Source organism: Molossus molossus, unplaced genomic scaffold (assembly GCF_014108415.1).
Source record: "Molossus molossus isolate mMolMol1 unplaced genomic scaffold, mMolMol1.p scaffold_m16_p_21, whole genome shotgun sequence".
NCBI classification, from domain to species: Eukaryota; Metazoa; Chordata; class Mammalia; order Chiroptera; family Molossidae; genus Molossus; species Molossus molossus.
The window spans coordinates 47,215,787-47,240,069 of record NW_023425357.1 but is presented as its reverse complement, the minus strand read 5'-3'; the positions used below and the strand labels follow the sequence as shown (position 1 = coordinate 47,240,069).

General features: G+C 58.6%; 1 protein-coding gene across 1 annotated transcript in view; it reads left to right on the top strand.

Annotated features, from left to right (window-relative positions):
* The window catches only part of NOD2 (nucleotide binding oligomerization domain containing 2), a 30,231-nt gene that overhangs the window by 4,734 nt on the left and 1,214 nt on the right, over positions 1-24,283 (top strand). Inside the window, exons 5-13 of the mRNA XM_036275344.1 lie at positions 3,627-3,732; positions 6,383-8,195; positions 12,272-12,355; positions 14,058-14,141; positions 15,453-15,536; positions 17,233-17,316; positions 17,767-17,850; positions 19,366-19,449; positions 22,018-22,101. Of these exons, the coding sequence (XP_036131237.1) occupies positions 3,627-3,732; positions 6,383-8,195; positions 12,272-12,355; positions 14,058-14,141; positions 15,453-15,536; positions 17,233-17,316; positions 17,767-17,850; positions 19,366-19,449; positions 22,018-22,101 (2,507 nt within the window). The remainder of the gene's footprint in view (positions 1-3,626; positions 3,733-6,382; positions 8,196-12,271; positions 12,356-14,057; positions 14,142-15,452; positions 15,537-17,232; positions 17,317-17,766; positions 17,851-19,365; positions 19,450-22,017; positions 22,102-24,283) is intronic.

Below are 24,283 nucleotides of genomic sequence, written 5' to 3'. Positions count from 1 at the left end.
CCGTGGATTTCCCCTAGAAAGGTAACCAAGTGGGTATCACCCCACTGCCGAGGAGAAGGGGTGTGTGGTGGCCGAGGGCTCGGATGCTGGAGCCGGGGCGCGTTCTGGGCTCCCCGGCACGACTGCAGGCCTCTCCAGAACCCCCGGCCCGTCTCCCGCCTCAGCCTCCTGGTTGGCGCGGCCGAAGTCGGCCCCTGGGAGAGTTCTGTGAGCTGATCCGTGGAACACTTAGGGCCGCGTCCAGCCCAGAGGAAGCGCTCGCGAACACTGCCACTGGCGGCTGTCAACTCTGTTACGACATTTCATGCTGTGCACTTCCGTGGTCTGTTTTTATTTTTGTTTTGTTTTGTTTTTTTATTTTTCCTCACCCGAGGATATTTTTCCATTTTTTTGTACAGGTAGAGTGGGTGGGAGAGAGAGGAAGGGAGAGAGAGAGAGAAACATCGACATGAAAGGGACACATCGAGTGGCTGCCACCCGCACGACCAACCAGGGCCGGGGACAAACTGCAACCGAAGTACGTGCCCTTAGCGGGAACCGAACCCGGGTCTCTCCAGACCGCAGGCCGACACTCTAACTGCTGAGCCAAACTGGCCAGGGCTTCCATGGTCTGTTTTTAATGAGCAGCTCAGCAGATCATAAAGATTCGTTAAGTCATATCTGTGTTTAAAATTAGTGCAAGCACACTATATACTAATATAGTTTAAATGCCCACGTGGGATTTCTGACGTGAAATTGTGTTAGGTCACGGGCACTCAGAGTGTGGCCGTAGCCGCCTCTGAAATGCCACTCCACAAGAACACGAAGTGTCTGCCGGGTATTTTTGAAACTCTTTGTTTTTTCCCCGACCAGTGACCCTCGGGCCTCCTGGGAGTCATTAGCACCCTGCTATATAGAGCGGGGAATTGGGGCCCAGAACAGTGGCTTGAGGAAGCTCATGGATGTTAGCAAGGGCAGTGCTGGACGTAGGCCTTGACTCGTTCACTCACTGATTCCGCCCGAATCTGTTCAGGTGCCTGCTACGTGCCGGGCTCTGTCTGAAAGCTCATTGTGCTCAGAGTGCATTGCACATAGTAGGTTCTCAGTAAATATTGTTGATGAGAGACAGATTACGGAATGACTGAATTGGAATTACATTACAGTATCAGGATGGGCTGGGAAGGGAGACCTGCTGGTTTTTATTTTTGTCTATTTTTTAAAAAGTATTTGGTTTACTTTGAATTTAGGTAAGCCTACGTCGAGACTGATGGAATAAGTCAGTCTGTCTTTAAGGCTGTTTTAAAGCTGTTTTAAGGCTCAGGGTGGCCAAGTATTTACAGAGCACACATGGTGTGGTCCCCTCTTACTAGCGCACATGAAACCTATAATTGTACCCTGAACATCATCTCCTTGAGCCTGGCCTTGTGGGGATTACAGAAGACATGTTAGTTATTGTACCTACTTTGGTGTCTTATGTGATCTGTTGGGGGGATCAAAATAGCCCTTGTGGGAAGTTACAGGCTTGTGTCATGTCAGCTTTGATCAAGTGTTCAGCAGTGTGGCCTGGTCTGGATACTGGAAGGCAGCCTAGAACCCAAGGGCCCAAAGGAAATTAGGGCATAAATAAAAGAAATATTTGGATTGACTGAAGAAAAGAAAATAGGATAACTCATGAGTCAAATGAGAAATCATAATGGAAATCAGAGCCAGACAATAATGAGAATGTGATTTGTAGAAATGTATGGGATACAGCTAAAGCAGAACACTGAGGGAAATTTATAACCTTAAATGCTTCTTTTGGGAAAGAAGAAAGGTTGTATTTTAATGAGCCAAGAATCCATCTTAAGAAAGGACTAGGGATGCCCAGCCGGTGTGGCTCAGTGGATTGAGCGCCGTCCCATGGTCTAAGAGGTCCTGGTTCGATTCCCGCTCAGGGCACATGCCTGGGTTGCAGCCTTGATCCCCAGTAGGGGGCGTGCAGGAGGTAGCCGATCAATGTTTCTCTTTCACATCAATATTTCTCTCTCCCCCTAAAAAAATCAATAAAAACATATTTAAGAAAAGAAAAGAGAAAGGACTAGGGAGATAGCAAACACATCGAGGGCTGGGACTGAACTGAGGATGACAGACAAGAGGTTGGAAAATTGTAGCACTTTACAAAGGGCCCGGGCTGTCTGAGGGTTAAGTTACAGAATCTAGCTCTCTGTGAGTCTCCTTTGAGCTCTGGCTTGGATTCTGTAACTTGGTAGTCTTCCCTTAGTGGCTGAATTTCTGATTCAGTCTGGGTGACCCTTGTCATATGTCCAATAAACATATCCCCCAAATTTAGGACTACTTTGTATACTCTCATAAATTGACCTTGTAACTTCCTGTAAAAAGGGGTTGTCACTGCAGCTTGAAAAATGCTGTGAGTGGAACACAATGCAAGTGAAAGAGCTAAATCCCTAACATACCCACTGCTCTCTGCTGAGTGAGTGCCTACTGTGTGCCAGGCTCTGTGCTCAGCTCTTTTCACCCATTATCTCGTTTAGGCCAAGCTCTGCCTTCCAAGGGGGTAGCGTGGCTAAGTTTCGTGCAGTAAACTTGCTCGGCGGGCCTAACAGTTCTTAGCAGACCTGGGGCTGGAACACCAGCTGCAATCCCAGCTGTCCATCTGACTCCTGCACCTGCTCCAGTGGGTGGGGCCGGTGTCAGGCTGATGGCTTGTCTCCTCCATTGTCTCAACCTGAACGATTTTTAAAATTTATTTATTTATTTGTTTATTTATTTGTCTATCTATCTATCTATCTATCTATCTATCTATATCTATCTATTTCCTCACCCGAGGACATTTTTGCATTCATCTTCAGATAGAGCAGGAGTGAGAGAGGGAGGAAGAGAGAGAGAGAAACACTGATGTGAAAGAGACACATTGAGTGGTTACCACCCGCACAACCCCAACCGGGGCTGGGGACAAACTGCAACCGAAGGACGTGCCCTCAGTGGGAACCGAACCCAGGACTCTCTCGTCCGTGGGCCGACATTCTAACCACTGAGCCAAACCGGCCAGGGCTCAGCCTGACCGATTTTAAAACTGGAAGATGCCATGCCTACAGCGAAGAGCGTACTTTCGTGTTATGGTATAGACATGCAGGTTCCCATCCCCCAGGTGGCCTTCCTCAGTGGCCATGTGTTGCTGGTTTGGCAAAGCGGAGTAGCCAGCACAAACAGCTGTGGCAGGAGAGGGCCGCTCTGTCTTCCCGTCCTGGGTGAAGGCCCCTAGGAGCGGGGACGCTCAGGGACGTGGTCTGGCTCTGCCTTCCCTGAGAGGTGTAAGGGCCCCGCCTGGGAAGTCCTCGGCAAGGTCGTGGTCACTGCAGCTGGAGGACCTGGCCGTGCCAGTGTGAGTCTGGGCTGGGTGTCGAAGTCATTCACTCTGTTAGGGGCTCCAAGGGGAAACCAGGGTCGATGTGTTTATGCCGAAGTGCTCACTTCACCGCCCAGTACTCCGTGGGCTTCTTCACCCTCACGTTGCCATTCGGTGGTTTTTCTGGCCGTTGACTGTGCTGGACGAGAGGTGCCTACGAAGTCAGAGCAACCAGTAGACACCTTCCCACACGTCTCCACCAGCCTTTCGGGAACAATAATGCTTCTGCCTTTCCCCGTAGGCGAGAAGGCTCCTCGATCTGGCCATGGTGAAGACCAACGGGCTGGCTGCCTTCCTTCTGCGGCACGCCCAGGACCTGCCCGTCCTGCCGGCCCCGTCCTTTGAAGGTAGATACATGTTCTTCTTAGTCCCTCAGAAAAGGAGAGAAAGGCTGTGCAGGTTCATGGTTAAGAGCAAAAACTCCAGACGGAGACAGCCAGTTGGAACCCCACCTGTGAGCTGCACACGCCTCCCTAAGGCTCAGTGTCCTCATGTTGAGGACAGCACCGCCACCGTGTCGTTGGGCTGTTGGGAGGATTCCCAGGATCGAGGTGTGGAATAATACTCAGGTCAGCTCTTATTATTTCCAGAACGTGCAGCGGAGCTCCGGTGTACTGAGGGCTGACCACAGGTGCTCCTGGCCAGCAAAACTCTCCTCATGTGTACCCAAAGGGGATGGACACACTTTGAAATAGGGCTGGTCTCCCTTTTATTTTTATTTATTTATTTATTATCCTCACCTGAGGACATTTTTGCATTTATCTTCAGATAGAGCAGGAGGGGGAGGGGGGAGAGAGAGAGAGCAGCATCTATCTGAGAGACACATCGACTGGCTGCCACCCACACAACCCCAACCAGGGCCGGGGACAATCTGCAACCGAGGTACGTGCCCTTAGTGGGAACCGAACCCGGGACTCTCTGGTCTGCGGGCCAATGTTGTAACCGCTGAGCCAAACCGGCCAGGGCTCCCTTTTATTTTTAAATCTATTTTTCAATTACAGTTGACAGACAATATTATATGAGTTTCAGGTGTACAACATAGTGATTAGACATTTCTATGCCTTACAAAGGGCTGGAATCTCTTGACCCCTGTCATTCAGCTACTCAGTATCAGAAACCCAAGAACCACATGGATGGAGATAACGCGCTATCTCTCGCTGCACAGGGTCACTGACCCGTCCAGGCATCCTGCCCAGTGCTTTGCTTACAATCTCCGTCCCTGAGAAGTAGGTGTTGTTTTCTCTGCTTTCCACACGTGAACACTGGGGCAGGAGGTCCAGTGAGGAGGCAGGGGAGGCTGGGTCTGGTTTTAGACGGTCTCCGCCCACACTTTCTTCTTTCTTGGGAGAAGAGATTGTCAAATGTAAAGAGAAGAAGAAAGCCCGGTACCCTGAGTCTTGTTCCCGCGTCACCATGGGGAAGGTCATTGGCACGGAGAGCTCCGGTCTCTGCGTGGTGCTTGCACATGGATTTGTCACCCTGGGCCCTGCCCTCTGAGCGGCGAGCATGCCTGTGGGAGGGACGCTGGAAGGCTCTGCTTGCACCTGGTGTGACCCCTCTCACCCGGGAACAGAGCACAGCTGTGGGTGCACGGCACGAGCCATGCCCGCTGAGCCCCCGGCTAACGTTTGCTGTTCTTGCCAAGTTGTAACACCGCATCGCGGGGTGAGAGCCCCCGAGGTGACGACCCTAAAGGTGACCACTGACGTTTGTAAATTGAGAGGTGTTTTTGTTTGTTTTGTTTTTCCTGGAGAATTTTGCAGTCATTGGTAATGGATGGAAAACTTGCATTGGACGTCAGGGTACAAGGAACAAATATATTCTGTGGACTCTGTTCACTGCTCCTGGTGTATCCGGAGGGCACTGAGGGCCTCGGTCATCTGGGAACAGAGAGGAAACGGGCACAGAGCATCTCCTCTGTGCGACTGAATCCAGTTCTGTGTGCTGAGAGCGTGCTGTGAGCCTTTGGGTTGAGAGCAAAGGGGCCAGAGCTTGGTTGGGGACAATGAGGCTGTGATGGGGTGAACCACGCTCTGAGGTCCCACCACTTCCCCATTTCCTGAAAGGGGACCATCCCCTGGCCAGGAGGTGGTTTGCTCAGGTATTAGGATGATAAGGGGAAGCAGCACCTACACAGGGGGCTGCAGGATGGGTGCAGAGGATGCAGAAGGGGCTTGATCAGGAAATCTCGTCCAAGTGCTTGGCCCGGGCTCCCAGTGGCCTGAGGGCTAGGCCCACCCGACAGTCCAGGGCAGTCTCCCCATCTTGAGGTCTCAGTCATACCTGCCTGGTCCCGTTCTCAGGTGAGGTGACGTAGTCCCAGGTTCTGAGCACTCGGGCGTGTCCATCTCTGGTGAGGCCATGGCTGTGCCTACCACGTCCACTAATAACAATGGTGCTAAGCTGTTTTTCTGAACGTTTACCTTGTGGCAGGTGTTCTTCCAGACTCTCTTTTATCTTGTGTCCTCCTGAAACCATCTTTCAAGAGGTGGACTGTCCCCATTTTTACAGATGAGACTGCAGGGGCCAGAAAAGGGGCGCGCCCCAGCGGATGGGGGCCCCAGGTTTCGAGGTTTCCGGCTCAGGCGAGTCCGACTTTGAAAGCGGGCTCCTCAGCCCTTGCGTCTTGCGCTTCCCTCTAGAAAGATTCAGCTGAAGCTGAGTGGGAAGGGACTTCCCAAGGCCGCGTGGGCCACAGGACGCAGGTCTTCTGACTTCCCCGGGCTCCTTCCCATCTGCAGACCGTCCTGATGTCGTCCAGAGTGAGAACGCGGGGTCTTCTGAGCACTTCTTTTGTGTCAGGCGTTGAGTGAAGCCCTTGACATGACTTATCTTACTTGACTCGCGGGAGGAGGCTGAGGGGGAGGAAGGTTCCGTGGCCGTCCTAAGCCCACGGCGTGGGGGTGAGAGCCGCTGACTGTCCCGCGCCGCTGGAACGTCTCAGCGCAGCCCTCTCTCCGCTCGGTGCCACCTCGTTTGCCTTTCCCCTTCTTCCAGACGCCGCGTGTAGGAAGTACATGTCCAAGCTGAGGACCACGGTCTCTGCTCAGTCTCGCTTCCTGAGCACCTACGACGGGGCAGAGAATCTTTGCCTGGAGGACGTGTACACGGAGAATGTTCTGGAGATCCGCACGGAGCTGGGCACGGCGGAGCCCTCGAAGCCAGGCCCTGCCACCCTGGGCCTGGAGGAGCTCTTCAGTGCCCGCGGCCACAACGAGGACGCGGACACCGTGCTGGTGGTGGGCGAGGCGGGCAGCGGCAAGAGCACGCTCCTGCAGCAGCTGCACCTGCTGTGGGCTGCGGGCCGGGGCTTCCAGGAGTTCCTCTTCGTCTTCCCGTTCAGCTGCCGGCAGCTGCAGTGCGTGGCCAGGCCCCTGTCCGTGCGGGCGCTGCTCTTTGAGCTCTGCTGCTGGCCTGACCGCGGCCGGCAGGAGGTCTTCCAGTTCCTCCTCGAGCACCCGGACCGCGTCCTCCTGACCTTCGACGGCTTCGACGAGTTCAGGTTCAGGTTCACGGAGCGCGAGCGGCACTGCTCTCCGACCGACCCCACGTCGCTCCAGAACCTGCTCTTCAACCTTCTGCAGGGCAACCTGCTCAAGAACGCCCGCAAGGTGCTGACCAGCCGCCCAGACGCGGTGTCGGCCTTGCTCCGGCGGTGCGTGCGCTCCGAGCTGCACCTCAGGGGCTTCTCGGAGGACGGCATTGAGCGCTACCTGCGCAAGTGCCACCGGGAGCCGGGCGTGGCCGACCGCCTCGTCGGCCTGCTCAAGGCCACCTCGGCCCTGCACGGCCTGTGCCACCTCCCCGTCTTCGCGTGGATGGTGTCCAAATGCCACCAGGAGCTGTTGCTGCAGGGCGGGGGCCCCCCAAAGACCACCACAGACATGTACCTGCTGATCCTGCAGCACTTCCTGCTGCGTGCCTCCCGGCCAGACTCAGCCCCCCACGCCCCGGGACCCAGCCTGCTGGGAGGCAGGCTCCCCACCCTCCTGCACCTCGGCCACCTCGCTCTCTGGGGCCTGGGCACGAGCTGCTACGTGTTCTCCACCAAGCAGCTCCAGGCAGCCCACGTCGACGAGGAGGACATTTCTCTAGGCTTCCTGGTGCGTGCCAAAAGGGCCGCGCCTGGGAGCACGCCCCCCCTGGAATTCCTGCACATCACTTTCCAGTGCTTTTTTGCTGCCTTATACCTGGCACTCAGCGCCGAGGTGACATCATCCTCGCTCAGGCACCTCTTCAGTTGTCGGCGGACAGGGAGCTCGCCGCTGGCCAGGCTGCTGCCCACGCTGTGCGTGCCGGGCTTGCGGTGCCAGGAGGGCAGCCTGGAGGCGTTGCTGCAGGAGGCTGAGCCGCACAACCTGCAGATCACGGCAGCCTTCCTGGCAGGGCTGCTGTCCCGGGAGCACCGGGGCCTGCTGCTCGAGTGCCAGGCGTCTGAGAAGGCCCTGCTGCGGCGCCAGGCCCGCGCCCGCTGCTGTCTGGCCCGCAGCCTCCAGAGGCATTTCCACTCCATCCCCCCAGCCCTGCCGGGTGAGGCCAAAAGCATGCACGCCATGCCGGGGTTCGTCTGGCTCATCCGGAGCCTGCACGAGATGCGGGAGGAGCGGCTGGCGCGGGAGGCCGTGCGCGGGCTCAAGGTCGGGCACCTCAAGCTGACCTTCTGCAGCGTGGGCCCTGCCGAGTGTGCCGCCCTGGCCTTCGTGCTTCGACATCTCCGGCGGCCCGTGGCCTTGCAGCTGGACCACAACTCCGTGGGCGACATCGGTGTGGAGCAGCTGCTGCCTTGCCTGCGTGTCTGCAAGGCTCTTTAGTGAGTGTTGCCGGCGATGCTGCGGGGCGCGGCGGGGCTGCCAGCCTCCTGGTGCAGTTGCAGGAACCCCTGCTGGGGTCCAGGAGTTCCGGCCCAGCCCAGCCTGCCACCTGTCCTGTGCAGCCCCGGCCCGGCCCTCCCCCAGTTTGGCCTTCGTTTGTTTTATTTTTTATATTTGTTTCAGTGGTAAGGCATAGCGGTTAGACAAGTACGTAAGTTACAAAGTGGTCTCCCTGGTGCGTCTCGTCGCTGCCTGGCCTGGGTCGTAGTCTAGCTGCATGATGGTGACAGCCGTGATTCACAGGACATCCTGTGTGACGGGCACTGTGCCACACCCTGCCCCACATTCTTGTCATCTCCACGGCCACCCTGGCTTCCGCAGGGACACTTCCCCCACTGTCCTAGACCTGAGGCTCAGAGACGTGACGTGACGCCCAGGGTCACGTAGGACATGGCAGGGCCGGGAGGCAGCCCGTCTGTGGATTGGCTTTGGAGGCTCCCTGGCGACCTTGGAGTCACCCGAAGTTTTGTGTCCTGTGTGTCTGCGTTAGGAACCTCCTCAATCCAAGGGGATTTGTGCCCATCAGAAAATGGAACCTCCCAACAAGTCGGGAGCTGCGGGACCCCAGACAGACAAAGCGGCTGCGGGGTTTCACCTGAGCTTTTATCCCGTAGGTAGTGCTGGGTCCGGGCGAGGTTTCGGGGTCTCCCGTGCCGCCTCCACGCTATCCGAAGGGCAAGGCTCCCCTTTGGAAGGGCGCTGCCCCAGCACCCTGGGCCTCTCTCCCTGTCTTGGGCCGGGCAAGCGCAGTGGGTGTGCCCCGGTCTGGCGGCCAGCACACTGAAGGCGCCCCAACTTCCCTTCCAGCCCTGAAAGAGGATGTCCCCCTCCCTATTTATAACCTCGAAGAAGCAGAAGTTGTAACGTAATGTTCACATCTCCTCACGGCCTCCCAGGCACCTGTGCTTGACCCTCAGCAAGGGGCAGGTGGTCCTGGGGTGGACGAGGGTGACACCTCTGGGCCGCAGCAGCCAGACCCTCTGTGCGGTGAGCACGCAGACAGCTGCCAGAGATAGCGCCACCTTCAGCCCTCCGTAGGGACAGGGCCTACGTTTACAAACAGGATGTAATGATGCCACAGATGCCATCTGGAGTTAATATGTATATTACCTGTAATTAATACATATCAGACATATGAATAGATCAGGAGGAAAGGGGTGACACCCCTACCCTGGGTGATTGGAGGAGAGTGTGATAAAGGGAGAGCGTTCAAAGGCGTGGGCAGGTGTTGGGGAGAGCAGGGCCCTGGGGCTAGTGACAGTGGAGAGGGTGGGTGGGGTGGGGGGGGTATCCCCATAGGCCTGAGGGGCAGAGGAGGAGGAGTTATTACCCGGGAGGGGGGATGGGAGGGCTGCCTGAGAGGAACTGAGGTTGCAGCGGCCTGGCAGGTGGGACCTGGGACCCTGGACCTCACTCCCCACTCATGCCTGAACCCCGAAGGGAGCCAGGTCAGGGGCCTGCTGGTGTCGCCCCTGGGAGTCGGCCCCCAGGCCCGAGAGCCGGCAGAGAGCGGCGGGAGGATACGGCCGGGTGTATGGAAGTGGCCGGTGTCATCCTCGTACCTCCCCAGGTAGGGGCCATCTCGACTTTCCACTCAGGAATTTCTAGGCCAGCCCGTGGCAGCTGTTACCTGATCGAAATAAGAACATGCATTTTTCTGGGTTATAGACACACAGTGTTCAGAGGGGCCACTGAGCCCCAGGAGGCCAGGCCCCACGGGCCTGGGATCCTCACAGAGCCATCCCCTCAGCGAGGAGAGCCCACGGGCCCCGCGGAGCCCAGAAGGGCCGAGGGGAGGCTGGCGCCTGACTCTGGTCTCAGAGGAAGCTGAGGCTGGTCTGGTCCTCGTCCTACAGCGCAGACTCTCAGGGCAGGGGTGGTGGCATTGCAGATTCCTGGGCCCGCCCCGGTGGTTCCCATTCTCCAGGTCTGGTGGGGGCCCAGGAATCAGTGTTTTAAAGAAACATTCCTAGTGATGCTGGTACAAGTGGTCCAGAGGCCACACCGTGGACACTGCTGGTCAGTGGGAACCAGCTTGATGTTCTGTTAGCAATGACAGCCTGGGCCGCGTCCCACTGCCCTTACCCTTAACTCAGCACGGAAACTGCGAGCACTGTGGGGGAGGGGACAGCCCCAGGGTTGCCGCGTGGGCGTTTCCTGTGTGTGTGAGAGTCTGAGAGAGACGGGGTGGGGACCTAGAGAGAGAGAGAGACAGGGTGGGGGACCGAGAGAGAGAGACGGGGTGGGGGACCGAGAGAGAGAGACGGGGTGGGGGACAGAGAGAGAGATGGGGTGGGGGACCGAGAGAGAGAGACGGGGTGGGGGACCGAGAGAGAGATGGGGTGGGGGACCGAGAGAGAGACGGGGTGGGGGACAGAGAGAGAGATGGGGTGGGGGACCGAGAGAGAGAGCCCCCAAGACGGGGTGGGGGACCGAGAGAGAGACTGGGGTGGGGGACCGAGAGAGAGAGACGGGGTGGGGGACCGAGAGAGAGACGGGGTGGGGGACCGAGAGAGAGAGAGACGGGGTGGGGGACCGGGAGAGAGACGGGGTGGGGGACCGGGAGAGAGACGGGGTGGGGGGCCGAGAGAGAGAGACGGGGTGGGGGACCGGGAGAGAGACGGGGTGGGGGACCGAGAGAGAGTGCTCTCAGTGCCATGTGCCTTTTCCACCTCAAGTGTTTCCATGCCAACTGAAACCCTCTGCTTCGGGAAACCTGTACACGAAGTGTCCCCATGTGGGTTCCTTTGGACCCTGGCTCTGACCCTAGGAGGTGGCTTTCAGGTTTTCTGACCATGACCCACAGTGAGAAAGAGAGAGGCTGAAACAAAGCTTCACAAAATGACTTCCCCTGTCAAGGTGGACACGCTCCGGCTCGCTCTGTCCCATCCCCTTTCCATGTAGACAATGCTGCCTGTGTCCTCGGGGTGGGTCCCACGGCCCACCCGTGGGGGTGACCTGCAGTCTGCGCACCCTGGCTGTCCCTCCCAGAGCAGAGCGAGGCTGCACAGTGTCCCGGGGAAGAGCGGGCTCTGGGGCCGAGACCCAGGTCCAAGCCCTCGAGGTGCCGGCAGTGTGGCAGGTCCTTCACCTGCCTGTGCCTCAGTTTCCTCTCTGCCTTCCTCATGGAAGGAAGTGCTAGGACAGAGCCAGCGTGTCGGACGCTCCCCACACACGGGCCAGCACGATTTCAGGTAGCTTTGACCGTGGGCCAGGGGCTGGCAGGGCTATGTGCACTGTCTCTTGAAATCCTCACCAGGGCTCCCCTTTTAGCAAGTAGCTAGTGAGCAGTGGCTCAGCATCGAACGTCCACCGAGGGATCCCAGAGCCTGAGCTGTCCCCTGTAACTCAGAGCCTCCCGAGTTGCTCTGAAGACGCAAATCACACACACAGTGTGAAAGGCACAGATCCCAGGGCCCACCCTGCACACACTGATTGGCAGCTCCAGGTGTGGGCCGGAACGTCTGTATTTTAGGGACGCTTTCAGATCTGTGACAAGGTGAGCTTTGGAAACACTGAACCGAGAGAGGTGTCAGGCCTGCAGGAGTGATGTTGTTGGGGTGAAGGGCTGGACAGCAAGGCCTCAGGAACTGCAGCCTGCATGCTGGTTCTCCAAAGCATTGGCCTCTCTCATCTGACTGGTCTACCACCTGCTCCCCCAGCTGGGAACCACCACCGCCCCCGGGCAGCCTATCTCATTTCTCCGAACCTTCGCCACGTACCAGCTCCGTCCCACCTTGACACCTGCTAGGAGGCTCTTCCGATGACCATGTTCCTTTCCCAGAGCGGGAAAGGGTGCCTCAGGCCCCGTCCGTGATTTCCAAGGAGTCCAGTGTTCTTTAGCAGGAGGTCTGGGTCCTCATTTCCTGAGCCGTCCCCTGCTTTTCTGGGGTGCTCCATTTTTGCAGCGTTTCCCAGAAGCACAGATGCTGGCACTCTAGAAATGAGTAAAAGTGTCTTTTGTTATCCCCCCCCTCCATGAGCTGTTTTCAAGTTGTTATCTGGTGTTTTGTAGCCTGCGAGATAATAATATCTCCGACCGAGGCATCTGCAAGCTGGTGGAACACGCCCTTCACTGTGAGGCGCTGCAGAAGCTGGCGTAAGTCGGCTGGGCCATGCGCACTGGGGCCTCGTGCCCGGGCAGCAGCAGGGGCAGCAATGGGCCGGCAGGTGTTCGCATGGCCGGAGGGTGCAGGGCGACTCCTGGCCTGCAGAAGGGGCTGCGCTGGGCTGGGTGGTCGCTGTCCGCTGTGCCTGGTCTCCCCTGGCCTGCAGAAGGGGCTGCCCTGGGCTGGGTGGTCGCTGTTCCCTGGTCTCCCCTGGCCTGCAGAAGGGGCTGCCCTGGGCTGGGTGGTCGCTGTCCGCTGTGCCTGGTCTCCCCTGGCCTGCAGAAGGGGCTGCCCTGGGCTGGGTGGTCGCTGTCCGCTGTGCCTGGTCTCCCCTGGCCTGCAGAAGGGGCTGCCCTGGGCTGGGTGGTCGCTGTCCGCTATGCCTGGTCTCCATTGGCCTGCAGAAGGGGCTGCCCTGGGCTGGGTGGTCGCTGTCCGCTGTGCCTGGTCTCCCCTGGCCTGCAGAAGGGGCTGCCCTGGGCTGGGTGGTCGCTGTCCGCTGTGCCTGGTCTCCCCTGGCCTGCAGAAGGGGCTGCGCTGGGCTGGGTGGTCGCTGTCCGCTGTGCCTGGTCTCCCCTGGCCTGCAGAAGGGGCTGCCCTGGGCTGGGTGGTCGCTGTCCGCTGTGCCTGGTCTCCACTGGCCTGCAGAAGGGGCTGCGCTGGGCTGGGTGGTCGCTGTCCGCTATGCCTGGTCTCCATTGGCCTGCAGAAGGGGCTGCCCTGGGCTGGGTGGTCGCTGTCCGCTATGCCTGGTCTCCATTGGCCTGCAGAAGGGGCTGCGCTGGGCTGGGTGGTCGCTGTCCGCTATGCCTGGTCTCCACTGGCCTGCAGAAGGGGCTGCCCTGGGCTGGGTGGTCGCTGTCCGCTGTGCCTGGTCTCCACTGGCCTGCAGAAGGGGCTGCCCTGGGCTGGGTGGTCGCTGTCCGCTATGCCTGGTCTCCCCTGGCCTGCAGAAGGGGCGGCCCTGGGCTGGGTGGTCGCTGTCCGCTGTGCCTGGTCTCCACTGGCCTGCAGAAGGGGCTGCCCTGGGCTGGGTGGTCGCTGTCCGCTGTGCCTGGTCTCCACTGGCCTGCAGAAGGGGCTGCCCTGGGCTGGGTGGTCGCTGTCCGCTGTGCCTGGTCTCCACTGGCCTGCAGAAGGGGCTGCCCTGGGCTGGGTGGTCGCTGTCCGCTGTGCCTGGTCTCCACTGGCCTGCAGAAGGGGCTGCGCTGGGCTGGGTGGTCGCTGTCCGCTGTGCCTGGTCTCCACTGGCCTGCAGAAGGGGCTGTGCTGGGCCGGGTGGTCGCTGTCCGCTGTGCCTGGTCTCCACTGGCCTGCAGAAGGGGCTGCCCTCGGCTGGGTGGTCGCTGTCTGCTGTGCCTGGTCTCCACTGGCCTGCAGAAGGGGCTGCCTTGGGCTGGGTGGTCGCTGTTCCCTGGTCTCCCCTGGCCTGCAGAAGGGGCTGCCCTGGGCTGGGTGGTCGCTGTCCGCTGTGCCTGGTCTCCACTGGCCTGCAGAAGGGGCTGCCCTGGGCTGGGTGGTCGCTGTCCGCTGTGCCTGGTCTCCATTGGCCTGCAGAAGGGGCTGCGCTGGGCTGGGTGGTCGCTGTCCGCTGTGCCTGGTCTCCATTGGCCTGCAAAAGGGGCTGCCCTGGGCTGGGTGGTTGCTGTTTGCTGTGCCTGGTCTCCATGTCGCTGTCTCCGAACTTTGCAGTTTATTCAACAACAAGCTGACAGACGGCTGTGCACAGTCCATGGCCAGGCTCCTGGAGTGCAGGCAGAACTTCCTGGCGTTGAGGTGAGCCTCGGGCTGCCCTGTTCCTGAAGCTGTTTTCTCCCCACAGCTCCATCGGCACGGTCTGGGTTGGGCCCTGGCTCGGCCCACACTGGGTGCGCGATCTCTTGGCTGAATACGGGGGCAGGGTCTCCTCCGGGGCAGGGTTGTGCCAATGCTGTGACCTCCCCAGCAAACCCTGGACCTGCTGTGCTGAGCGCTTCCTGCCCTTGACCTTTAACGCCCTGTGTCTGAGTGTCGTAAGCTCTCTCGGGGCGGAACTCCCTGCTGTACGTTGGCATGTGCTCGGAGGAGGCACGCCGCAGTCACTTGCCACCATAGATAGGGCTGCCCGTGGCCAAAAGGCTCCCAAGAGGCCCTCCCACTGCTTGGTGGGCGCAGTTTGACTGCGGTCTGTCTGGGAGGTCCGCATGTCAGCGGCCCCTGTCCTCCCGGCCTCGACCGGTCTCTCCTGGCTCACACTGCCCTTCCCCTGGTGCCCACGTGGCCTGGCTTCTCTTCCCCTGGGATATTCTCCCCTCCTGGACTGACGGGAAGGGAAAGAAGACGAAGAAGAATCGCCTCCACCAATTCCCTCTACACACGGTGCTGGGTTCGGGGAGGACGCTGCCACTTGAAACTGCCGACTGCGTAGCGGTCTCAGGCAGGGCGCAGGCCGATGCCAGAGGTGCCCTCCTGCGCGGAGGACTCTCTTCTGCGGCCGTCGCTACGGCTGTGGCCAGGCCTGGGCTGCCCAGTCCCAGTGGGGGCTGCACCGGAGGGGGAGGCCTCCGCGTCTGGCTAATAGGACATCGCAGTTGAGAGCCTGGGGCCCTGGAGCCAGATTGACCAGGTTTGAACCCAGGACCCCCGCAGTTTGAGGCCTCGTTAGCTCTGTGACCTCGGGTCAGCCCATTGTGTGCCTCGGTTTCCCCCCTGTCAAATGGAGAGAGTAATAATAGCCACCTCCCAGGCGGCTGCGATGATTCAGCGAGTGAAGACCCACATACACTCTGTGCTGAGCGCTTTACCCAGTGAGCGAACGCGCTCGGGCCGCCACGCAGGTTCTTGGCTTGCCTCCACGTCCATCCCCTCCCAAGGAGGGAGCAGATGTGCACCTGATGTGTGAAGACACCACCTAGGAGAGGAAAATAGAGCCGCAGGTACCGCTGGGTAGACCCCCTGCCTCCTGCCTCCTGCCTCCTGCCGACAGGTCCCCACAACATTTTGTCCAGGTTTCTCTGTCCGGGCCGCACTTTGCCCAGCAGACTCAGGCTTTTGGCCTGGCTGGTCCCCAGGTCCACACTCTCCAGCTGCCTCTGTCTTCTCTTCCAGGCTGGGGAACAACCACATCACCGCCGTGGGAGCCCAGGTGCTGGCCCAGGGTCTCAGGGCCAACACCTCCCTGCAGTTCCTGGGGTAGGTTGGATTCTGGGGCCTGGGGCCGCGTGGAGGGGTTTGGGGCAGGTGACATTCTTGAGCCGGGAGGCCCCATGGGCAGCCAGGCTCCGGTGGGGAGGCGAGGCAGGGAGACCGTGGGCTGCCTGGTGCTTACTTTTTCCACTCAGTGAACAGGAAGTTCAGGGTGTCAGGCCGGGGGAAGGCGGTGCCCACACGGTGGCAGGAAGCCCTCTGGTCCTGTGCTTCTCACCTCCGTCTGCACCGGGGACCACAGGGGAGCTTCCGGAGAAGCTATTGCCTGGGCCCCATCCCAGGTGAATTCAGGGAACGACCCAGAGGCAGGGCCCAGGGATCAGGATTTTCCAAAGCTCCCAGAGGAGGTGCAGCCCGGCTGAGGACCCAGGCAAGAGAAAGAAGCGGGAGGCTGGAGACGGGACCAGGTCCTGCCGAGTGCGTGTGGCTGGAGGCCATGCCCGCCTGCGAGTGGGGGAGGGGAGCCAGGCCAGGCGGGGGGCAGTTCCCTGACCACGGCCCGGAGTGGACCTTCTGTGTGCTGGGCACAGTCCCCTCAGCCCCTCCTGTTCCGTCTTGCCCGGGCGTGAACTGGGGTCCATCTGAAAAGAACTGGGCATGTCAGAACCCAGGACCGTAGGAAGACAGGATAACCTGAGGGCCCAGGTGCTCCAGCCCATGTCACAGGCAGCTGCCCGCGGCTGACACCAGCACCTCTCCCGGGCTGCGTCAGTAACTCTGTCTAGAACAAGGCTGGCCGCAGCCCCCCTGAGCTCTTTCCCATTTGAGGTCACATCTGGCACATCTGGGGCGTTTATCTTTCGACGCGGATTGATGAAGGCACCTGTTGGGACCAGGCGCTCCGCTAAAACCCCAGACGCCATCCTATGATGCACACTGTTCCGTCACTTGCATTTTTCCCTCAACAATGTATCACAGACATCTTTTCCTCTCCCGTGACCTCGTTTGTAAAGAACAGCTGCTCAGTGGCCTGCTGGTTGGTGTCATAATCCCTTTCACTGGCCTCACACTGGTGCACATCTGGCTGCTTCCAGGGTCCTACCCCCGGACTCAGGGCACTGTGGGCACAGAGCCAGAGCTCAGTGTCACCTAATGGATGGAAGTGTCCTGACAGTCCCAGTTCAGCTGTCTTCGCTCACCTGTGCACAGGTGTGTCCAGGCTAATTTCCCAGGTGGCAAACAGCTGAGTCACCAGGGCTGAGCTGTGCTTTTAAAAAGGGGTGTTTCCAAATCACAGTGGGTCTGATGGCCCCGAAGGCAAGGAGGCGGGCACCATGAAGAAACCAGATATGATAAAGAACGAGGGAGAGACAGACTAGTTCCGGGCAGTCTAGAGGGTAGTTAAGGACTTGTGACCTAAATGTCAAAGAAAAAGGTCATGACCGTGGATCTCCACTGAGAGTGAGTTCCCCGTCCCTGTGGGTAACCATTGGGTGGGCCTCTACTGTTCTGTAAGTCGGATGTAATGTAGCCGAACAAGCTGAGTGAGGTTGGGCTATCCCTCCAGAAAGAGGGAGGCGGCCCCCTCTGCTGGGAGCTAGGAGCCCCACCGAGCCCTCTCTGGGATTGGGGTCCTGCCCCACCGGCTGGGGCCGTGGAGAGGCTGGGGCCTACTGGAGCACAGCTGGACACATAGCAGGTTCGCGTGGACGCCACCTGTTGACTCTGTTGACCGTTTCAGGTTCTGGGGCAACCAGGTGGGTGACAAGGGGGCCCAGGCCTTGGCGGAAGCCTTGGGGGAGCACCAGAGCTTGCGGTGGCTGAGGTAAGCGTCTGTCTGTCCTGCGGTTGTCCCAGGGAGCCAGCGTGAGGAGGGAGGGTCTTTGAACTCCATTTGTAGCCCTGTGTTAGTGGGATGAGAAAGAAAGGCCATTGGATTTGGAGTCAGGACACTTGACTTTGTGGGTGACTTTGGAGATGTCCCTTCTCCTCTCAAGGGTTTTGATTCCCTATCTGTAAGTTGAAGATGTTGGGCTGGATCGAATTTATTTTATCTCAAGGACCAACTCTAAACCTTTCATAGTGCTGCCCAGGACACCGTGCTGGGAAAGACCCCAAGGCTGCCTTCGGGCTCGATGGAAAGAGCTAATTAATTATCGGTGTCTGAAGGGAGCGGACTAGGACGTGGGGCCATGCATCTGCCCTGCGTGGCTTCGCTCACTTCTGAGCCCCCCACCCCTGCTCTGACACGTTCCTGTTCCTCGGTCCCATCCAGCCTGGTGGGGAACAACATCGGCCGTGTGGGCGCTCAGGCCTTAGCACTGATGTTGGAAAAGAACATGGCTCTGGAAGAACTCTGGTGAGTTTGGGGGAGTCCCTGCTCTGGGGGCAGAGGGCAGCCTCTGTCCATTCCCTGGCCTCGTCTGTGGCTGAGACGGAGGTGTGTGACCGAGTGACTGGGCGAGTGTGTTTGCCTCTGTGTCCTGGCGGGTGGAGCCCCTAGGGAGCCTGGCGCGGGTCTCTCTGTTTCTGTCCCATCGTGCTTATGGGCGTGTTGATTTGCTTGCCGCCTCCACGTGCCCCAGTGCTTGAGAGCACAGACTCTGACATCCAGCAGGCTGAGCTTCAAGGTCGGCTGTGATCTTAGGCAAGTTCAGTAAGTCTCGAAGTCGGGTTTCTTCCAACCACAAAACACGTTTTTTTCCTTGATTGATTTTAGAGAGAAAGGAAGGCGGAGGGAGAGAGAGTGATAAACACTGATGAGAGAGAACATCGACTGGCCGCCTCCTGCATGCCCCCCACTGGGGATCGGGCCCACAACCTGGGCATGTGCCCTGACCGGGAATTGAACCTGCGACCTCTTGGTGCAGGGTCGACGCTCCACCACTGAGCCACGCTGGCTGGGCTGGGCAGTTCCAGATTATATTCGGTAGATAAGATGTTGGTTTGTCTAGGAAGCAGAAGGGGACGGAAACCTCTGAGCGTTGTCACAACGTGGATGTTGTGGACGGGCCTTGGCAGTTGGCAGGGCTCAGTGGCTCTGCCGATGGACCCATCATGTCCTGATCGGCATATGCTGACTGGGCTCCCCTCTCGGATGGAGTTCCTTGTTACAGGAGGCCTCGCTGTGAGCGCACCAGTACGACTTCTGTAGGCTGCAGGTGAGGGAAACCTCCAGCTGCAGTGGCTTAAACCAGTAAAGGGTTTCTTTTCCCACATACAAGCACTCTGGAGGTGGGCAGCACAGGGCCGATATGGTGGCGTCACAAGGCCAGCGGGGTCTGGACTCTGTTCTATCACATCCTCCGACTGTGGCTTCACCCTTGTGGTTGGTTGCCTCATGATCACAAGAGGGCTGCAGCACCTCCAACACTCCTGTGTATTCCAGGATTCAGTCTTTAGATCCAGGGAGGGCAAAGGCACAGGCCAGCTGGGTCTCTCTGCTTCTCAGAACATTCCCAGGGGCCCATCTGTCAACTTCCCCTTAGTGTTCATGGCCATGTGGATGTCTCTAGGCCAACCCTGGCTGCAGTGGAGAGCGGGAAATGTCGGGGTGGTGGTTGTTGTAGTTTGTTTGACCAAGCACATGCTGCCTCAAACAAAATTAGGCTTCCATTAATAAGAAAGAAAGGGAAAGTGAGTGTCGAGTCACTGGGACACGAGGGAATGTCTTATGTAGTGGAGAATTTGGGGAAATTCTCTCCCCGAGATGTCCCTGGAATGGAGCCCTTCGATCCCTGCCTTATCTGTTCCGGCTTCATTTGTAAGTGGACTTTGGTCGTTGGGCTTTCTGGATGGGGGACATGGCTCATCGTTGTAACCTCACCTTCTGTGATGAATGTTACCATCAAGTCTTCTCTCTTCGTCTTCCCAGCCTGGAGGAGAACCATCTCCAAGATGAAGGTGTCTGTTCTCTCGCTGAAGGACTGAAGAGAAATTCAGCTTTGAAAGTCCTCAAGTAAGGAACCCGTCGGCCGGAGCCAGGACAGTCGTGAGCAGTGTGGGGAGGGGTTCTGCCTCAGAGACCTGGGCGGGTGCCCGGCCTGGCTAGCTCCCACGCGGTGGCCTGGCCGGACAGAGCAGTGTTGTCGGGGGTCCCTGAAACACAGGCAGGGATGCCAAGGCAAGGGGGTCCCAGCAAAACCGGTGACAGAGCTGTGACGTGAAGCAGGGAAGGGAAGATAACCAGTAGGGTTACGGTTAGGGTCAGGGTTAGAATCAGGGTTAGGGTCAGGGTTAGGGTCAGGGTCAGCGTCAGGGTGAAGGTTAGGGTCAGGGTCAGGGTCAGGGTTAGAATCAGGGTTAGGGTCAGGGTCAGGGTCAGGGTCAATGTGGTGGGACTGCTGGAGGCTATGAGGGCAGAGGTGGGGGAGCGGGCCCCAGAGGCCCAGAGCCATGGGTTAGGGTTAGGGTTAGGGTCAGGGTTAGGGTTCGGGTCAGGGTCAGGGTTCGGGTCAGGGTCAGGGTTATGTTCAGGGTCAGGGTTAGAATCAGGGTCAGGGTCAGGGTCAGGGCCAGGGTCAGGGTCAATGTGGTGGGACTGCTGGAGGCTATGAGGGCAGAGGTGGGGGAGCGGGCCCCAGAGGCCCAGAGCCATGGGTTAGGGTTAGGGTCAGGGTTAGGGTTCGGGTCAGGGTCAGGGTTCGGGTCAGGGTCAGGGTTATGGTCAGGGTCAGGGTCAGGGCCAGGGCCAGGGTCAGGGTCTATGTGGTGGGTCTGCTGGAGGCTGGGAGGGCAGAGGTGGGGGAGCGGGCCCCAGAGGCCCAGAGCCATGGGAGGGTTGGGATTTCATCCTGAGAACACTGAGATGCCCTTGGAGGGTGTTCCTGAGGACAGTCACGTGATCTGATGTACATCACAGAGAGAGTGTGCTTGTTGCTGATCAGAGCAGGTGGAAGGAGGGTGAGACAGAGGTGAGGAGACCAAGTAGGGGTTCCCTCCATCTTTTGGGCACAGATGGGGACTTGGACCAGGCTGATGGCAGAGGAGAAGGCTGGTGACAGGGGTCAGGGGCTCGTGGTGCCCTGCAGGTCCGGGAGCTGAGAGCAAGTGATCAGGGAACCCCCGGAGTAGACTCAGTGGGCGGGGCCCAGGCCACATGGGGAAGGATGGCGGGTGGGAGCCGGAGGCCAGCACCCATCACAGGTTGTGTGGGTGCTCTCTGAGGCTGGCACCACCCCAGCCATGGTGGCAAAGGACATTAGGGCATCATAGATGGCTCCTTTTGCTGGAGGGGGTGAGCCCAGGGAAAATGTCACCTTCAGGGACAGGCAGACAGCTCCCCTGGGAGAGCGTCTGCTCCGCTGCCAGCCTGCCTGCCTGCCGCTCTGGCAACGCTGGAGTGTGTGGCTTTGAGGGGCAACGCAATTGCCAAATGTCTGGGGAAAACACTTCAGCTCATCCCACGGGTGAAAGTGGGCTGGGAGGCCTGGGTGAAGCGGATGTGTCTGAGCCGGGACACCAGGCTGTGAACACAGGGAGGCCTTTGGCAAAACCTGCTTGATTATTGCCCGGGTATGAGTGTGGCACATCTGTGCTCTCTCATGGTCACAGACTTAGTCAATCCCCAGAGGTGCTAGGCAGCGGCATCAGGGGTTGTCCCATGCTGTCTTGGTAAGAGTCTTCAAATTCAGCATCACTGTTTCCCCATAAAAAGATGCCCACATCTTTCCTTTAACCGAGCGGCCCAGCGTTGGTGAGGACGGCAGGCTCCGGACCGGATGGCCCGGGTTTGGCCCTGGCCCCACCATTACTGGCTATTGCTCCTTGGCGTCTCAGGCATAAATGAGGACAATCTCCGGACCCTCCTCCTAGGGTGTGTGCATGGCAGGGTGACAGCTGGCACGCAGAGGAGCCCACCCAGTTGGCCGCTCTTATTAATAGCGTCGCCTCGGGTGTCACGAAGTCCTGCGTTTGGGGAAGCAGCGGAAGGCGGGAGTGGAGGGTGTCCCCCGAGTTGAGCTATGAGCAGGACAGCACGAGAGACTGGCCCTTCCCTGCTTTCCCGGACAGTGTGGCATCCCCCTTCCCCATCCCAACCTCAGGTTTCTCCTTGGCCCCGGGAGCCCAGGTGAAAGGTCACCGTTCATTGATTGCTTTCTATCCGCGCGGTGCCAAGTGGTTTAGAAGGAGCCGCTCTTTGATTCTCGTGCGCTGGGAAGGGGGCGCCCCCTCAGGTCCTGTTAGAGACGAGGGAAGTGGGGCTGATTTGCTTGAGATCGGACAGGAAGCGGGGTGAGCTGGACTGGGACCCAGGAAGTCGGGTGCTAACACGCACGTTCTCGGAACCCTCCTGAGCAAGTAGCCCCTTCGTTAGATGAACGAGTCTGCCGAATGGGAGAGAGAGGGGCGCATCTCATCTTAGGCTCTGCGTCTTTGTTGATACACACATTGGCAGTCTCGGCAGGAGAGAGACGTGGGGGGAGGGGCTTCAGCAGGCCGGCCCACTCCCAGGCCTCCTTTGATTGGACAGGCCCAAGAGGACGGCGAGCATCCGTGCAGCTCACCCTTACATCTTCCTCTCCAGGCTGTCCAACAACTGCGTCACCTACGTGGGGGCAGAAGCCCTCCTGCAGGCCCTCGAAAGGAACGACACCATCCTGGAAGTCTGGTAAGGGCCCTGGGTGGGCCTCTCTACCTCTCGAGCCTCGGTTTTCCAGTCTGTGAATTGGGGCGAGGGGAGAGAGGAGCTTGAGAGTTTCTAGGTCCCTTTTGGCTCTGACATTCAGTGGCATTCTGCATGGGATGGGTGCAGTTCTTTAGGAAAGACATCTCCCCGTCTGAGCAGGGACCAACTCTTGTTTTTAAGAATGAGTGTTTACTTGGAATGAACTCTGCTCTAGGCGGGAGTTTGGGGACGGGGTGTGGGGGAGGGTAGCAGAGGAAGGGACGCTGCTCCTGCCCCCCTGGGCACTCTGTCTGCCTTCACAGGTCCAGGCCACCGTGTCAGACCCTGCGCCTGGCTCTGGGTGGACGCTACACAGGGTGGGCACGACTCTGCAGCGCAGCCACGTCTTTGTGTGTAAAAGCCAGTCTTTCATGTATGTGAAAAAAACTGTTCAGTCACAACGTCAAAGAGGCATCTCCCTTTCCAGGGATGTGATTATCACTCAGATAATAAGCAGAAGGGTTCCCCCCGGTTTACCACGTTACACGTCAGTATCTCTATATACGTTTCAGGCTCCGAGCTAGAAGCCAACTCAGGCGTTCCTTGACTTACGACAGGGTTACGTCCTGAGAAACCCATCATAAGTTGAAAGTAGCCTTCAGTCGGTAACGCATTGAATACACCTAACTTACCGACCATCACAGCCCAGCCCCCCTGAAACATGCTCAGGACACTCACATTAGCCTCCAGGTGGGCAGCAGCGTCCCCCTGCCCAGCAGCACGAGGGAGCATCGCCCGGCAGCGGCCAGCCGGGCAGAGATCTTTCAAAGATGCTCTAACTGGTGTGGCTCAGCGGTTAGAGCGTCGGCCTGCGGTCCAGAGAGACTGGGGTTGGGTTCCCGCCAAGGGCATGCACCACGGTTGCAGTTTGTCCCCGGCCCTGGTTGGGTCGTGCGGGTGGCAGCCCTCGGTGTGTTCCTTATGTTGATGTTTCTCTTTCTCTCTCTCTCCCTCCCTCCCACTCTATCTGAACAAAAAATGGAAAAATGTCCTCGGGTAAGGAAAAAAAAAAAATTCATGGTTCCTACTGAATGCCTGTCGCTTTTGCCCCCGCGTGAAGTGGAAAAATCATGTCGAACTATTGTAAGCTGGGGCCCATCTGTATTTTAAAACTAGGAGATTCCCTCATAAAAGTCCATATTTCAGGGTCTTTGCAAAAAAAGCTGGACCCAGGGACAGTGTCAGTGATGGAACGGAGTGGAGGAAGGGCAGAGCCCACTCCCCAGGCACTCTGGCCCTGGCCGATAGCACCTCCCAAGCCTGCTGTGTGGGACCTGGCCCCTCGGACCCCGTACTCGACGGGCCTCCTTCCTGGGAGCTTGTGACGCTGCTTCAATGAGCAGACTCATCCCGCCCTCGAAACGCCTATCAAGGCGGCAGCAACTGTAGATACCAAACGATGAGGTTAAAAATAAATACTCACCCTGGCCAGTTTGGCTCAGCGATTAGAGCGCCGGCCCGAAGGGTTGTGGGTTCGAATCCCGGTCAAGGGCACGTACCTGGGTTGCAGGTTCGATCCCTGGCCCCTGTCAGGGTGCATGCAGGAGGCAACCAATGGATGTGTCTCTCTCACATTGATGTTTCTCTCTCTCTTTCCCTCCGCCCTTCCTTTCACGCTATCTAAAAAATCAATGGGAAAATATCCTCGGGTGAGGATGGAAAATCAAACTGACCAGAAATAAAGCCTTCTCAAACTAGCCTGTGATGGAGGGAGTGTCTCCTGCAGGATTGCGCAATACCTGTGCCTCGTGAGTTCCTTGGGTCCTGGGCACAGTGTGAGTTTTCTTAAATCATTGCACAGTCCTAAGGAATGTCACACTGTGTCTGGGGACAGCAAGCCGGCACCAGGTTGATATTTTAAGGGTTCTGATGTTATTTGCTTCCTGTGGGTGGAGCTGGGGGAGGCGGGCATGCGCTTTGCACAGGTTCTGCTGCTGTCTTACAAATGATGCCCAGGCCCGACGGGGCCCAGCGTGGCCTCCCTGAGCGGCGTCGCTGAGCCTTGCTTCCCTCATGCCCAGTGGTTCGTGAGCTGCCCTGCCCGGCGCTGAACGGGCAGACTCCCTCCCAGCGGGGCTGCGCTGGGCCGGAGGGGCAGGCCGTCCCCACGTGGCTCTGGAAGAAG